The sequence below is a fragment of the Brachyhypopomus gauderio genome, chromosome 5, assembly GCF_052324685.1.
Source record: "Brachyhypopomus gauderio isolate BG-103 chromosome 5, BGAUD_0.2, whole genome shotgun sequence".
NCBI lineage: Eukaryota > Metazoa > Chordata > Actinopteri > Gymnotiformes > Hypopomidae > Brachyhypopomus > Brachyhypopomus gauderio.
The window spans coordinates 1,020,001-1,036,639 of record NC_135215.1 but is presented as its reverse complement, the minus strand read 5'-3'; the positions used below and the strand labels follow the sequence as shown (position 1 = coordinate 1,036,639).

Here is a 16,639-nt window from a genome sequence, read left to right as displayed (position 1 = left end):
GGCTCGATATGACTCACTCCATAAACCCCTCTGAGATAAACATCATAATTATGATGGCAGAGGCAAAATGCTCTTTAGCCCCAATGCCACACGACTTCTCTTTTAATCCAAGTGTATCTAACAGCAGCACTTGTTAATAGATTAGTGAATAATAGGATCATATGTGGTCACGGGTGATTTAGCAGCGGAGGATTGTTACAGTGATGTGATATCTACATACTCAGCACCAGCCAGGTCAAAGTTGGCAGATGCTATTCAGAGAAATTAACATGCTTAGCACACAGTGCCATCAGAGGCATTTTTCCTCTCAGACTTGATGTAGAGGAAAAAGACAGCATGCATTACATTGCAATCCTCAATTTGATATCATTAACTTGAAGAATTTAAAGAGTGTGAGGTGAGTGGGATGTATCATATTAGTTAATCCTATCCCACTGACTAACCATGCAGTCTGTGTAGCTACAGCAAGATTTATAGGCAGCAAATCATTTAATGCAACTTGCAGTAATGTAGTTATGTGTATTTTCTTGCGCTGACTGTAGTATCTAGTATATAACTTCCATGTAGACGACGTACTTTAATACACAAAGTACTCAAAGACCACAAAATTAAATGTTTGCGATGTCAAAACTTTTGCGATATGACCCTTATGGGTATCCGTAGCCGGTCGATGTAACACAACATGGAAGACTTTGGACCAGACGGATGTGTCGTTAGCTAGCCAGCTAACTACTTTCCATTTAACTTCGCTGAAAGTGTAATAGCTTATTTATGCAGCTTGTATTCTTTTATTTATGAATTTGTAGTAAAACCGAGATAACAACGTAAAGTAAAAGTGCCGTTCACAGTCAATAACAGAAGTGTAAGCTACTGTTGCACGGTGCCTGTCGACACTACACGAAGCCGAGCCGCAGACGCATGATGGCGGCCACGTCCCGGTGGGAGACGCGCTCCACCTTCGTGGTAGCAGGTGGAGGGATCGCCGGAGTAACCTGCGCAGAACAGGTGTGAGTACGTGTGCTTGATACGGCTGTTGTCTGAAGTTTGTGGTTCTCCTCCACTGACGTCGCCTCTTTCTCCAGCTGGCTTCACAGTTTCCATCCCAGAACATCTCCCTCCTGACGGCTGGTCCACTGGTGAAGACCGTGACCCATTTCAGACAGGTTGGTCTTCCACTGCCATTAAAGACGTGTTGTTGTTGTTGTTGTTTGTTTGTTTGTTTGTTTGTTTGTTTGTTTTGTAGTGCTAATGCACCATCTTCTCTGAAGGTGTCTAAAACCTTGGAGGACTTTGAAGTTGAAGAGCAACCATCCAGTGTTTTGGAGGAGAAGTATCCTAACCTGAAAGTTATTCAGTCTGCAGTCCGAGTCCTCCATGCCAAGCAACACGTGAGATTATTCTAGAGCACGCTGGAGTAATAACGTGATGAGACAGTTGTGCTCAAACACTGTCCTTCTGTGCAGACACTTCAGACTGAAAATGGACAGGTTTTCCATTATGAGAAGCTGTGTATTTGTACTGGGGCCAGGCCTAAACTGATCATACAGGATAACCCTCGTGTGTTGGGCATGCGGGACACAGACAGTGCCCAGGTACAGTACAGTACGTGATGATTATTTACGTATGTGTAAATAATCAAAACATTGTAAGAACTCTTAGATGTTTCTATAACATGTTTCTAACATTTTTTATCCTTTCTTTTGTTTTGTAGGAATTTCAGAAATGCTTATCAAGTGCAAAACGAATAATGGTTGTTGGAAATGGAGGAATTGCCTTGGAATTAGTGTAAGCAGCAACTGTGCTTCATTACAGCTTTTCATCTGGCAGTTATACAGATTTTCCCCCCTTTTTCTCTCATACATTTAGAATGGATAGTGTGAGAAAGATCACCAACCGCATTTGCTTCTGCAATACCCAAACTGATGAGTCTTTAAGTACCGCATTTTAATATGTTAAAATGTTGGTTGATGCTTAAACCTTCGCTAGTACGCACTAAATCCCTTGCAACGGTGTCTTAGGCCTGCTCTACCACTACAGCAGATAAATAAGTAATTAAGCCCTCTGTGAGGTTACTATGGTCATGTTGGCACTAGAAAATCACAAAAAAGAGCTGTTTATGGGTATTCCAGTTAAAGGTTTGAAAATCACTGAGGATATCTGATCAGATGACCTCTTGTGGCCATAATTGTTACTACACTCATGAATGCTGTTATCTTCTATGGGTTTGTGTGTAGGTATGAAGTGGAGGGCTGTGAAGTGATCTGGGCTATAAAGGACAAGGCCATAGGAAACACATTCATCGATGCAGGAGCTGCTCAGTTCATTATCCCCTCACTGGAGGCAGAGAAGCCACAGAAAGCATTGCCCTGCAAGAGAGCACGGTACACCACTGACAAAGCCTCTAAAACAGGTATACCAAAAATTTGTCTGTGTCATTAAATGCCCTTTTTGGTTCATAAATAGTTCAGCTGAGAAGCTGTCTCTGAAGAATAGAACAGAACAGCTTTATTGTCTACACAAATATTTAAATTATAATATATATAATATATATATAAATTATGCCTTGACTGTACAATAAAGTTTTATTCAATTCTGTTTTAGTTTGTTGGTGTCCTATTGGTATTTTACTCAAATGGTCCTTCCTCTGTGTATGAGCACCTGTATATTAAAACGCTTGTTCCAAACAGCCTCGTACATTTGGCAAAAACTGTAAAATGAGTTGGGGATTGATTGTTCGTAACGCATTTTGCACACTGATGCATGTTTTACAGTTTATTGTGTGCTTATAATGCATATGCTGTTTTATAGCAGGTTCTGGAGTGCCTGGTAGTGCCTTAGGCCCAGACTGGCATGAAGGCATCAGTCTGAGAGGAGCAGAGGAGGTCTGAAAAACTACATACTGCACCATGTCCCAGTATATGAAAATTAACTGTAAATGTAGTTGTCTGACCCTTCCAGTGTGTGTTCCTTTTCCCCAGGTGTCCCACAGAGTTCACGTAGAATACGAGTGTGAAGTTGAAACCATCTACTCTCAGGAAGAGTTCAGGCAGTCCCCACTCTATACGCAGGAAACCGACTTGGGTGAGCAAAGAGCTTCTGTGTAGTGCCGAGAAAAGTGTTTCCATATTCATCTGAATGACAAATTGAGCATGATGGCACTTAATCCCATAGCAGGAACCAATGACCTGTGGAGTAGACTTGGGTCTCCCTTTTTCTACAGGGCTGTGGCCGGTTTATGCCCAGCTAACTAATGGGAAGACGTTTGGCTGTGATTTCATCGTCAGTGCTACCGGCGTGGTCCCAAACACAGAACCGTTTCTTCATGGCAACAATGTAAGGGCTTTACGATGTTCTTTATGTAACCATGTAGTATTTAAGAACTGCTCTGCCTTACACCAGGCAGTTATTAGAGAAGTATGAAAGGCCATGCCTAGGCAAACTATAGCAGCGTTCATATTCAAGGACACAGGCTCTGTTACTGTGGCATCCAGCACCGACTTTGAAACATGACTAGTGTTAGTTGCTTGGAAACTATGCATTTATTTGAACGAAATGCATGACATCAGGACAGGGTTTAAAATAACAGACCAAATTGCATTCTAACAATCACTGAACATAGTAATAAAACTTTATTTGTAGAGCATTTCCTTAAACAAGGTTCACAAAGTGTTTTACAGCGGAAAGTGTTTTACAGGGAAAAAAGATAAAAATGCCACAATAAATTAAGAGACATTAAAGTAATAAATAGTTTAAAGACCATTTAAATGTATGACTAACTAACTGTTTAAAACCAATGAAAAATTAAGAGAGACATTATAGGAATTAATATTTCTGGTCATCATGGAACAGTGCAGTAGCATTGAAAAACAGTGCACAGATGTAATGATCAAAGCACAAGTGCAGGAATGCCTGAATTCCCTCCCAAAAGCCCTTTATAGTCTTCTCTAACCCCCTGAGAGGATATTGGTCTCCTTCCCTGTGAGGAGGCCGTGCAACTTGATTATTTCCTCTGTGAACCACTAACAGCTATGGCAACACAGTTTTCTCTTAGTCTCTGAGAGGATATCAGATTTCTCATAATTATGAGCAGCTGTAACACCACAGTCATCTCTCGACCCCTGAGAGGTTATCGGTCTTCTCTCAATCACTGAGAGGATATTCCTCTCTACTTATTGCCTAAAAGGAGGCAGAGTAGCACCATCTAAGCTTGAGGTAATGTCTTCCTAGTGATGAGTATCAACTGGGTAAAGTTTTGTATCACCTTGATAAGTGATGACATAAGAAGAGTTCTTGGTAGTGGACTCACTCTTGGAGCCTGCTGTAGTTTGACTTGGCGGAGGACCGTGGTCTGAAGGTGGACGAGCACACGCAGACGTCTGAACCAGATGTGTACGCCGCTGGGGATGTGTGCACTGCATGCTGGGAGCCCAGCGCACTCTGGCAGCAGGTACAGTCAGTTGGCCATTCCTCCCATCCATCCATACATACATTCATCCATCCTTCCATACATCCTCCCATCCATCCATCCATCCATACATACATCCATCCATACATTCAGCCGTACATCCAACCATCCATTTCAATGAAAAAGAGCCTGCTATTTTTCATATTAATTTTCCATATTCCATATTTTCTTGCATGTTCCTGGATCTTCTCATCCAAAACCTTTCATTGCATTTTTCACCTGTGATGACCTGCATATATAAATAAATAATTTAATTCAATACAAAACATAACAAAAGAACCATAATTGTGTGACAAAATGCCTGGACCATCAGGTTGAAGCGATAGTGTTTGATTGTGTAGTGAGTGCTGCTTGTGTGGCGTCCTCTTTGTTACAGATGCGTTTGTGGACGCAGGCACGGCAGATGGGCTGGTACGCTGCTCGCTGCATGGCAGCCCACACGCTGGGTGAGGCCATCGAGCTGGACTTCTGTTTCGAGCTCTTCTCCCACATCACCAAGTTCTTCAACTACAAGGTGATGGTCTCACCACTCACTTGCCTCTGTCTTCCTCCATCGTTTTCCCCTCTCTCCTTCTTGTCCGTGTTTGGGGTCAGCTGACGTTTTTTGGGGGGTGTTTTTATTTTTTATTTTTGGTTTTTAAAAAAATTATTATTATTATTTATTTTTTTTGCATGGCGTGTTACGCGGTTGTTCCGTGTTTGTCCTTTAGGTGGTGCTGCTTGGGAAGTTCAATGCACAGGGCCTGGGCCAGGACTACGAGCTGCTTGTACGCTGCACTAAAGGTGTTGAGTACGTGAAGGTTGTCCTGAGAGGGGGTCGCATGATGGGAGCTATTCTCATCGGAGAAACCGACCTGGAGGAGACCTTCGAGAACCTCATCCTCAACAAGATGGACCTATCCCCATATGGCCAGGAACTTCTCAACCCCAACATCGACATTGAGGATTACTTTGACTGAATCATGCAGTTTGCTGCTGGGGCATGGTGCAGTTATAGGTGGATGAGAGGTTTCGGACTTTAAATAAGATTTAAATTGTCACATGGATGAACCACTGGTTAAGGGATGTCTAAATAATGCAGATAAATAATCAAATTGGCTGTAGGGATGCTTATTGAAAGAAAAATAAATTATTTATATATATATATTTGTGTGTGTGTGTGTGTGTATAAAAACTTATATTCACCTCAACCTCCTTGGGCCTCATACATTGTGTGTGCCCCAAAGGCTGTGACATTAGATTGAATACTCAAGTACATACTCAGGATATATCTGGTTGGAGTCAAAAATGACATAAACAGTAGGATGTGAGGTACTGTCCACACAGCTGTCATGTATGTTTTCGTTTTGATCACCATCGGGTTTGCAGAGATCACGATGCCCTTCTTTGTATTTCCCAACAATAACCCGTGCAAGGACCACTACCTGTGTGGTCTTATGCCCTTGGATGTGAGGTGGACTATAATTGATGGCGTAGGATGCATGTTTTGCAAAGTATGTACCTAGAAGATAACAAGGTAACATTAAATACTTTTAATAATGTGGAAAATACAAAGAAATCATTAAACTCTACCTACCTTTGCCAAGAACATAACCATTCCTCCTCCCATCAGACATTCTGCATTCAAAATTGTATGTGCAAATACTATGTAAATTGCTTGTCTTTGTGCCATGGAAGAGCCTCTGTTCTTCAATGTCTGATTGACCTTTGATTCTCATCAGCTGTGTTTTTTTCCTGAGGAACCCAACACGTGTAGTACTTTAGCATGTATGCACAGGTTACATCTTTAAGTTCCTCTTCACTTGACCAGCAAAGGGAAGGTAACCAGCTTACCTGCTGTACAACTCCCAGAGGTCCACATTTTGGATCCTGTATATTTTCCTAATGGGTTTCAGCAGACAGCCATTGTGTTGGGTATAACTCTGCACTTCCAAAAACTCGCTGCTGTCAGACTTCAGACAAAAGGCCTTGCGAAGAAAATTGAGCGAGAATTCATATTTTGAGGCTGTATATTTGTACATTAGAACTAAATATGACACTGATGTAATTGTAATATTTAGTTTTCTGCATCTCAGACTGAAAAGGCCTTGCGCAGTAGTGTGTCAGTGTGGTATTTGCTACTGAAAGAATATTGAGTTATGATTTCTTTTAAAATCAGATCCCTGTGAAATATGTAACAGGGCAGTCCAGCTTGTCAGTGTATAATGTAAAGTTTATCAAATAAGAAATGAAAGGCTACATTTAGGGTTGGTTTTGTATCATAAATAGTACCAGAAAAGGTTTTTTAGGGTCCATTTTCTCCCAGTGAACAGGCAGAGATGTTGTCTGGTGTGCACACGTACATCTGTTGGACAAGATGAGTATCAGTTTCACTTTCATTTCACATGAAAACGTGTGTGACGTAAACTGAGATCTACCTTAAACTGCGGTCCAAAGCGCTTGAAAAATAGCGTTTTATCCGTCGCTTCTGTCCTGTTGTTAAATTAGTCTGTATTTTCCCTGTATTTGTGGAGGTTAAAAATCCAGGTTTGTACTGACATGAGACGTTAATATTTTTAATAATGTAAAGTAACGCGTTAGCATCCGGATATTACCTGAGAAATCAAAACTCAGTTCTCCTGCTTCTGTGGCAATCCTCAAAACTCCATTTGGGTTTTGCAGGTAATACCGCTCCAGTTCGGAACTGTCCACGGAGCTCACTGGATCATCCTATGAAGAAAACCGACCCTGTGAATACGTCAAGTTGACAGAACCCAGTCATGATTGAAATCACCTGGCGGTACCTCGATTCGGTGCCAAGTGTCACACTCCTGATAGAACCAGTACCAGGGGGTGTCTGAAGTGTCCATGGGCTCCTCATAATTCGCCAGCATGTTGGTCATCAAATGAAACTGACCACTCAACCTGTTTCAAATACGCACAGGTGGAGAGAAAGGAAATGAGAGCCAGTCCCACTTATTCCCTCTACAATAAAAACAGACGTGTCAGTATATGGTAACGCCTACGTGTCCTAGTCCTTTAAATATAGCAAGCTTAATCTCCATCAGTTTAGCATTTTTATATAAACGGTTCTACAAAATCAAACAAATTAAAATATATTGTAGTGTCTGTGCCCATGTAATACTTTATGTAGTGATTAAGTTTAAACTGTAACTGGTCTAAAATTCATTTCTCTTCTTATGGTGAGTTGAGCTGAACAAAGAGGTTGAAGAATGTGGTTTACATGTTTTTTGGTTTAGGTGAAAAGGGACCCTAGTCCAAGGGTCAAAGGTCTGGTGGGCCTTTTCCTGTCTCTGTTTAGACTAAATACTGAGGACCCTTTCTCTCCTACTCATCTTTCTTTTTCAATATGTATGATGGTTTACAGATGTGAGGGGCACTAGACCTCCTCTGATGCTGTTGTTTTGTAATAAAGGTATTATTGACAACTAAGACCGTGTCTGTGGAGACTTCTTCATTCATCATCACAGCATTGCTAAAGAAGAAATACACCTCGATATCATTACTCAAAGGGGACGGGGTGGCTCATGTTTTTTTCATTGGAAGGACATTGAAAATTCCTTATTATGAAGAGGTGATTTTGCCTGAAGCAGTCAGCTCTCAAAGACCCATCACACTGTTCATGGACCTTATAGATGTCTTCTAAATAAACTATTCTTTATATAAAGTACTTTTATGAAAAAGTACATATTCATATTGAGCACATTACAGTCTAAAAACTCCCCGACTCAAATGCAACAAGCACACACATGTGCATGCACACACATATAAGACAATATGTTTCTAATATACACATATATACAGAACATTAAATGTACATTTACAGTATTACAGATGTCTGAATGCAATTTGTGTGGTGTGTCTTCTACTTGAAATCATGTAATGTTTACTGTTTGGTCGAAGCAGTGGTTTTTCTTTTCTAACCAGTCCAGCTCTCATACAGTCGATGCAAACACCTCCTAGAGCAAAGTGTTTTGGGGAGTGCAGTACAGTATATCCTACAGGGATTTTTGTTGTTGACTAGCATGAAGGATGGTGTTATTCCCACTAGAACGTGCACATTAAATGACAAGGAACCCTAGCAAATGTTTTGTGATCTGCAGGACCGCATGACAATGAGGTAGAAATTACAGTGAGGTAGATTAATGAAATACAAAAATTATAAATTAACATGAATCAACCCTCCCACAAAAAACAAAGCATTGTGCATGTGGTTTGTACACACTGAATGCATGGACAGGGGATTTGTGCGCATATACAGAATATACTAAGACATTGTAGAGAGCCTGCATCTGAAGGTCCTGTTTCCAACATCTTGTCTTCAGTGCCCTTTTTTTAAGGACAAAGCTTAACTTTGGCACTGTTTCACAGAAAAGATACGACCCTTCAAGTCAAACCTCCATCCATAAGCTCACATTCTTCCTGTTTAATGAGCATAATCGTTCCTTCTTCCTCATTAATTAGAACTAGAAAGCCCAGATGTCGGATCGGGTCCTTCATCTGCTGATGTCAGTAAAATTCGATAAGGTACTCGGGGTAGATCTGGTTGCTGTCAAATATGACAAAGATCTTGGGGTTCATCAAGTCGTCCACGCAGCTGTCGAAGAAGTTGGAGATGCTCAAGTCTTTGGAGGGTGGACGGCAGAAGTGCGGGTGACCCACAGTGTACTCGCCCACAACAACCCGCGCCAGGAACATGCACTTGTAGGGGGGCTCGCTCTGGAAGATGGGAGGGGCCAGGCCATGCCTCTGCAGGGTGAAGTTATGCTTGCTGGTCGAGTGGCAAAACTTGCTGGAGTATTTGGCATCACGAGCAAAATAGCTTCCTGTAGACAACAAGAGGACACTCAAATTCAAATGCATTCAAGGAGTAGTTCGAAAGTTGGCTTATGCTGTGATAAAATATTTAAAGTATAATCCTAGTCCAAAATAACAATATAAACAATTTTAAGGTCATTTATATGCCATTGCAAAATATGAATGAATATCGATACATCAGACTCACAATCATGAAAAACTGAACAACTTAATTATAGAACAGTGGCATGTGCTAGTTTCAAAGAGCTCACAAAAAAGCCCTGGACCTTTGCCATAGACGTCACCGTGGCTTCCTGTTAGCCGCCAGTCAAAGTTGTATGTGCATATGGCCTGGATGTTACTATGACCTGTCCCATGAAACAGCATTCGCTCCTCAATGTCTATAACACGTTTTATCTTTCTCAATTGTGCCTTTTTCCTTTAGCAAAATATAAATAAAAGGGAGGGGGAGCATAATTAAAAGCAGTTACAGATCATCTTTCAACATGTGTACTTTTTAGCACAATAGTGGTACTTATTTCATAAACCATTGATATTATACACTATTTTAAATCCTTTACCACGAGCCTCTAGAAACAGGTGCATAAAGATTACAGCATGTTGTGCTTAACTGGTCAGAATTGTTGGTATGATTAGAAAGGAAACTGCCGAAGTAAGCAAAGGAGGTGTAAACCTGCAGAAAAACTCCCACAGGTCCAGGTTCTGTATTCTCTGGATAGATTTGATAGGCTGGACCATGGTCCTCTCAAACAGCCTGGCTACTTCTTTGTACTCAAACGTGTCTCTGCAAAGAGAGATGAGCTAACAGAAAAAAAAAAATCATTAGTGAAGGGACAAACATTACTTTTGCATTAGCGCCTTTTATATGTTTACACATACACAAAAGGTGAATACCTGATAAGGCTCGTCCGTGTTAACTCTTTCCCAGTGACACGGGACTGGGAGAGCCAGGTTATCGCAAATGAATCTGAGCACAAATGACAGAAATATCAGCTGTAATGGGAAAACAGCAAGGCGTGATCGTAGTGAAAAGAGGATATAAACTGCTGAGCTTTTGGAGAAAGTCCACAGACACCACAGACATAAGCGTGATGTCTGTACATGCAAATTACCTAAATCCTGTGATTGAATGCAGGGCCCTTTTAATTGGTCTCTGTTTCCCAGTTGTAACATTGATTTGCTTCATAACTGAAAAGCAAAGGTACAGAACACATGCAGGACTAAACACTTTGGGATGATCATACTGTATAATTCACACGATTACCTGGACATCTCACCTGAGAAATCTAATCTGTATGTATATTTAGGTGTATAGAAATCCATGGAGCCGTGTTGATTCCTGACGTAGTTCTGCTCAATCTGGTCGCTGGTCACCGAGCATCCCGCACTGGGGTCAGTCTGCAGAGGAGATACACACACGTGCAGCTGGACCTTAGCCGGACCTATAAATGGACCTCACAAGACCCAAACACAACGAGTGGTGGGCACGTACTTCAAACATGTGCCACACTCCACACTCGGCCAGGTAGAACCAGTGCCAGCTGGGCTCGGACGTGTCCATCTCCTCTTCGCAAGACTCTTCTTCCGAGATCTTGGGGGGGAACATGGTGTTCTCCAGATGTTGCTGAACACACTTGTCGCTTGTCGAGCAGTGCATCTGCGAAAATGAGAAAAATTACTGCTCACCAGGCACTTAACAACCTGAACCAGTCCCTCTGTTGCACTGCGCTGTGAACCAGCTGTGTTGTCTACCTCGTACGATGCGTTTGGTGCCCCTCTGTGTGAACCACTCTGTATATTATATCTCTATCTGCACATTTACTGTGTTTTACGAGCATTAATCCCCGGCTGGTGTCATTACTGACTGGGTTTCGCTTTCCTCGGCGCCCTGTATTATTGTTTATCCGCAACTTCCGCGTACGTCACAGTTGACGCAATGTTGAAACGTCATAACGCAAAAAAATAAAAATTCATCTTCGTGTCGTGGTGGTTTATTTCCTGCACGACGTTGGCAGTAAATCAGTTGATAGTTTACATCTCCATGCCGATATATATTTTATTTATAGTTAATTAAATGAGAAGACTTGATTGAGACTTTTTAAAACAGAAAATAAAATGTCACTAAGACATATAAAGTACATTTCTCCATTCGAAAATGTCCGCTTGAATATCATGGCTGTGTTTAGATTTCGGATAATCCGATATTTACACAAACGGTTACTTCAACTTCAATGAGTCTACCTGATATCACGTGACAAAAAAGTCACATGTGCTCTGATGATTGACAATCAGACAATTGCACTAAACCTGTATCTTATCGGCAGTTCAGCACAATCCATCAATTCATAATGAAAGTGCAAATGTGTATACTCATCATGTGCAAATGTGCACACTCTCAACTATTACTATTACTATGTCAAATAATTTTAGGCTATTGGTATCGAGTCTGTGAAAAAGGTTTAAAAACATTGAAAAACGTCGAAATTTGGTGATAAGTATAAAATGTGCTGCAAACAGGCGCGCGCATGTGTGTTCGTGGAGGAGTGCAGGATTAAGAAACTGTCATTTGAAATGAATCGTTGTGATTAAAAAGTATCTTTCAAAATAAAATCTATTATGTTTCAATGTTTCATTTTAGATTTGAATTCATAAAAATGCATCCCCCAGATTTAACCTTAAATGTAACAGGCGTTTAAAACGACTGAAAGGCAATTCTTGCAACAAAGCAAGACTGCGAAGGCATCTTCCGACACGCCCTCTCATGCTGCTCCGCATTCCCAGAGTCTCTTAAGATCTTTAGGATCACCCACAACGTACGCACGTTTATTTCCACGGAACACTCTATAAGGAACCGCTGAAAACAAGGTAGATCCACAACGATCTTTTATTTCTTCTTAAACGTCACTCGGAGGAATTTAAAGATGCGTGTGTTGTTGTTAAGAAGTTTTGCGTCTGTCTCGTGTATTTTATATATATGCATGCATACACTTTGTTTATTTGTGCCTTTGGGGGGTGTGTTCTTATAGGCGCAGCGTCACTTTTTTAACACTTCATCTTATATTGTGTGTTAGTTATAATTATTTTAACGATTCTTATTGTATTACACATGAAACATACTTGAGTTTAAATCAGCACTAGCCTACCTAATGTGCTCTTATTGATCGGTGTCTCACGAACGTGCAATCATCAATTATTGCGAGAGCGTTAATAACACAACACATCTTTTGATCTGGACTTGCGTGTATATAAATACAAATAAAGTGTTTTGAATTTTAATCGTGGTGTGTGTGTGGATGTGTAGGGGGGAGAGTAAGAGAGGCACTATGGAAGATGCCAGAGGGGAGGACACTCCTATGGGAGCTACTGAGGACCCACAGAAGGAGGACCAGCTCAAGGGACTGGAAGCCAGAGAGCAGTGGGCCAACAAGACTGAGTTCTTGCTGTCCATGGCTGGGGAGATCATAGGCTTGGGAAATGTGTGGCGTTTCCCATACCTGTGCTACAGGAATGGAGGGGGTGAGAAAGAGAGAGAGAGGGAGAGAAAGAGAGAGAGAGAGAGAGAGGGAGAGAGAGAGAGAGAGAGAGAGAGAGAGAGAGAGGAGTATGTACAGTACATTGTGAGAGTGTTCACCCCCCTTGGCCTTTACATATTTTGTTACATTATAACCTGAAAAATCTCTCTCTATATAAAACCTTTTTGGAAATAAAAAAACTGAAAATTGGCATGTGCATATGTATTCACCCTTTGCTATGAAGACCCTAAAGGGGCAACCAATGCTTAGTTAAATGAAGTCCACTTGAGTGCAATGCACATGTCACATGATCTATCAGTATAAACACAGTTCTTCTGTAACCATTAAGCAAGAGGATAACCAAACAACACCATGAAGTCCAAGAAGATCTCCAAACAAGTCATTAGCAAAGTTGTTGAGAAGTCAGGTTGGGTCATAACTAAAATATCCAAATCTTGGATGATTCCCCCAGAGCGCCATCAAATGGAAAGAACATGGTACCGCGATAAATGTACCCAGAGAGTACTAACCACCAAAACTCTCAGACTGGGCATGAGAGCATTCATTCAAGAGGCAGCACAGAAACTAAAGGTGACCCTGAAGGAGCTGCAGAGCTCACAAGCAGAGACTGGAGCACCTGTCCTGTTTTTTAACATCAGGGACTGGGAATCTGGCCTGAGTTGAGGGGAAAGATGGATGGTGCCAAATATGGGGATATTCTTGAGCAAAACCCGATTGGGTCTGTCAGTGGTTTTGAGACTGGGATGGGGGTTCACCGTACGACAGGACAATAACCCAGAGCATACTGCTAAAGCAACACTTGAGCGGTTAAAGGGGAAACTTGTAAACGTATTGGAATGGCATAGTCAAAGCCCAGACCTTAATCCAATGGAGAATCTGTGGTCGGACTCGAAGCTCGCTGCTTGCCAGTAGAAACCATCTAACTTGAAGGAGCTTTGGCAGTTTTGTCCTGAGGAACGGGCAAAAAATTCCAGTGACACGACGTGGCAAGCTCATGTGGACTGACCTGAAGCGACCTGCAGCTGTGATTGCTGCAAAAGTTGGCGTAGAAAGTACCGACTTACGGGCGTGAATAGTTCTGCACACTGACGTTTTCTTGTTTTGTCCCGTTTGTTTGCTTCGCAATAAAATAGAAAACCGAGGGTTCAAAGTTTTAGGTATGTTCAGTAAACTAAGTGATGTAAACCCTCATCATCCACTTTAATTCCACATTGTGAGGTAGCAAAATATTTAAAAATGCCAAGGATGGTGAATATTTTAGCAAAGCACTGTGCGTGCGGGCGGGGTTAATATCTCAGATGCAGCACAGTCAGTGAAACATTTTCGAATCCATCAGTGGATCCATGTTCTTTTGAAACTTTTCATGAATAAGAATAGTGCATGCTCACGCAAGGTCAAACATGCCCGTATTCAAACAATACGCTCCTTTTCCCTTAGGTGTCCTCTTCTGGAAAGAAAAGCTTTTAAGTCGAGCTTTATTTATTTGTGTACTTTCATCTGAAAAATGAGCCAGATGTTTTTGGGGGATTTTGGGAGTGTTCCTAGTGTCTGCCTAACTTTTAAAGTTCATGCCCTTCACTGCAGAAACCATTTCCTGTAAATAACATCAGTCTGTGTCTGTGTCTGCATGTAGGGGTGTTCTTCATCCCGTACTTCGTCTTCCTCGTATTCTGCGGCATCCCCATCTTTTTCCTGGAGACGGCTTTGGGCCAGTACACCAGTCAAGGAGGGGTCACTGCCTGGAGGAAAATTTGTCCTATGTTTGAAGGTAAAAATGACATCAAATCGTCTCGTAAACATACACTTAACAGTGCACTAATTGAACCACAAGGCCAAAACTCTTCTCAACCTGTTAACTAAGTAGTTTCGCGGTAGTTACTGAATTGTCCGCAGCAGTTACTGAATAATATGCCATGAGATTGAATAAATAATAAGCTTGGGATGTAACGATGTGATAGAAATATGACATTCTGCACATGTTATTGCAGGCATTGGAGTTGCTTCTCAGGTGATAGTCATATACCTCAACATTTACTACATTGTGGTTCTGGCCTGGGCTCTGTTCTACCTATTCAGCTGCTTCCAGAACCCCCTTCCCTGGACCTCATGTTCCCAGAAGTGGAACACAGGTACATATTACACGGTAGCGCATATACGCAGAGGAATTTGGAAGATGCAGTGTGTGAGTATTTTATTCAGTGTGACATGTGGGGCCACTGTGATGACATGCTTGCATCATTAGTCTCTCTGTTATGCACCTGCCAGTACATGCCTGCTCTTACTGAACAGGCCACAGAGCTGTAATCCACTTGATAAAATACACACAGTGGCCCAAAATGTGAATGGAGCATCAGGGTTTGCCCTTTTACGCACTGAGTATAATTATATAGACAGAGCGTAGATCAGTTTTCGCACTCTGGAAAAAAAAAAAAGTTTTTTGCCATCATGCAGGAAAGGTCACCTCACCGTTCAACCATCTGCTATGTCCCATTGGAAGGTGTTGACATTTTCTCTGTGTTGACTTCAGTTGATTGTCACACCTACAACCGAAGCCTGCCCACGGACTGGTCCGACTTCCACAATGGAATAGATAGGTATGGTAATATTTTTTGTCTACAGGTAAATACATCTGCAACCGAGAGCATGGGACCAGGGCTCAATCCAATTAACATTAACAATAAGTGTGGGCCTATGCATATACAGTCTGTGAGCAGGTCATAGGTAAATGAAAAGAGACAGTTTTTCTTTTGATGTTCAGGCTCTGTACCTTGTTGGAGTTGCAACTGAACATTTATTAATATGATTGCAGAATCTATAAAGGCACTGAAATCAGTCCTAAATAAATACACCCAATTATGTAGCTTTGCCTTGTAATTATAATGGGATCATTCATATAACTGGTCCTTCTCTTCATCATATTGCTATAGTCCAGATCAACACGTCTGTTAAGTAGTGAGGTTATAATGGCTATTTTCTGTGTATTTATGGTCAGAGCAGTGTATGGTCAAGTGGGTTATTCCTGGCTCTAGTGTGGTATTCTCTGCTAAAGAGGTTACAGATATCAGTAGTTTACCAGTGAATTACCTTGGTTATGATACCCCTGGGGTGTGGGTGATGACTCAAAGCCCCAGAGGGTGGTCAGAGCCATGCTTTAGAGTGCGAATTTATATAAATCATGAAATCCAGAGAAAGAAACACTTATAAATGCATATGCAATGACTTAAAAGCACAAACTAACAGCGACTGTCTTACTATTGCTGCTAAAACCACTTACTCCTGTATACTCTATCATAGCAGGGAGTTTTTTTTATACCAAGACAGGATGTGAAAAGAACACAGTTATGATTCATATAAGTTACTTTGACAAATATGTATTTTGAATAACAAACTGACTGAGATATCAGATCATAAATTACCTGCACTAACAGGACTTGTGTGGCTTGTTTCGCAGGCATACAAACCACTCTACAACATTACAGGAAGCAGCGATCTCCCCAGAGGAGGAGTTTTGGCTGTAAGTTCAACAATCTTTTCATGTTTTAAGATGGTGGTATATAATTCCTAATATCATTTATAATAAACATTAATTTTAATATAATTAAATGTTCAAATAAACATTCAAATCCTGCCCCATAACAATTCAAGTAATTCCTCCAATGAAACCAGTTTTCTCCCCAAACACAATTAGATTCTATATCACTTCATTGTTTTGTCTTAGAAGAAGACACCACAAGGCATTTTTCTGCTCCCCTACACAATATTCTCCTGATTGCACATGTGGTTAGGAGACAGGGACATTAATCCTGGACAGCCTGATGAGAAC

General features: G+C 41.3%; 3 protein-coding genes across 7 annotated transcripts in view; 2 read left to right on the top strand and 1 right to left on the bottom strand.

Moving 5' to 3' along the window:
- The first annotated feature begins 670 nt into the window (after positions 1-670).
- On the top strand, positions 671-6,433 carry pyroxd1 (pyridine nucleotide-disulphide oxidoreductase domain 1). 2 transcript variants are annotated; one of them, XM_077004730.1, is made up of 12 exons: positions 671-1,005; positions 1,083-1,163; positions 1,269-1,388; positions 1,464-1,592; positions 1,712-1,785; positions 2,235-2,410; positions 2,812-2,882; positions 2,979-3,081; positions 3,221-3,333; positions 4,325-4,447; positions 4,842-4,979; positions 5,176-6,433. In XM_077004730.1, the coding sequence occupies exons 1-12, from the start codon at positions 919-921 to the stop codon at positions 5,422-5,424; spliced, it is 1,464 nt and encodes a 487-aa protein (XP_076860845.1). In that variant the 5' UTR covers positions 671-918; the 3' UTR covers positions 5,425-6,433. The 2 variants fall into 2 exon arrangements, with proteins under 2 accessions (XP_076860845.1, XP_076860842.1); XM_077004727.1 differs by having other exon boundaries at positions 672-1,005; positions 2,809-2,882.
- On the bottom strand, positions 5,701-11,220 carry parp11 (poly(ADP-ribose) polymerase family member 11). Of its 3 annotated transcripts, none has more exons than XM_077004731.1 (9): positions 11,036-11,220; positions 10,776-10,940; positions 10,561-10,681; positions 10,396-10,471; positions 10,178-10,250; positions 9,957-10,084; positions 9,550-9,701; positions 7,249-9,291; positions 7,060-7,174 (listed from the first exon to the last, which is right to left on the bottom strand). In XM_077004731.1, exons 2-8 carry the CDS (start codon positions 10,938-10,940, stop codon positions 8,975-8,977), a joined length of 1,032 nt encoding a protein of 343 aa, XP_076860846.1. In that variant the 5' UTR covers positions 11,036-11,220; the 3' UTR covers positions 7,060-7,174; positions 7,249-8,974. The 3 variants fall into 3 exon arrangements, with proteins under 3 accessions (XP_076860848.1, XP_076860846.1, XP_076860847.1); XM_077004732.1 differs by having other exon boundaries at positions 7,068-7,174; positions 7,292-9,291; XM_077004733.1 differs by lacking the exons at positions 9,550-9,701; positions 9,957-10,084; positions 10,178-10,250; ... (2 more) ...; positions 10,776-10,940; positions 11,036-11,220 and adding exons at positions 5,701-5,966; positions 6,042-6,199; positions 6,299-6,432; positions 6,737-6,809; positions 6,883-6,964 and having other exon boundaries at positions 7,249-8,977.
- Positions 11,221-12,002: 782 nt separating this feature from the next.
- Positions 12,003-16,639, top strand: part of LOC143514014 (sodium- and chloride-dependent GABA transporter 2-like) — a 12,257-nt gene continuing 7,620 nt past the window's right edge. For both annotated transcript variants that reach the window (XM_077004725.1, XM_077004726.1), the window contains exons 1-6: positions 12,003-12,148; positions 12,585-12,799; positions 14,450-14,584; positions 14,805-14,945; positions 15,344-15,410; positions 16,268-16,330. In XM_077004725.1, coding sequence (XP_076860840.1) covers positions 12,607-12,799; positions 14,450-14,584; positions 14,805-14,945; positions 15,344-15,410; positions 16,268-16,330 — 599 coding nt within the window. In that variant the 5' untranslated portion in view covers positions 12,003-12,148; positions 12,585-12,606. The remainder of the gene's footprint in view (positions 12,149-12,584; positions 12,800-14,449; positions 14,585-14,804; positions 14,946-15,343; positions 15,411-16,267; positions 16,331-16,639) is intronic.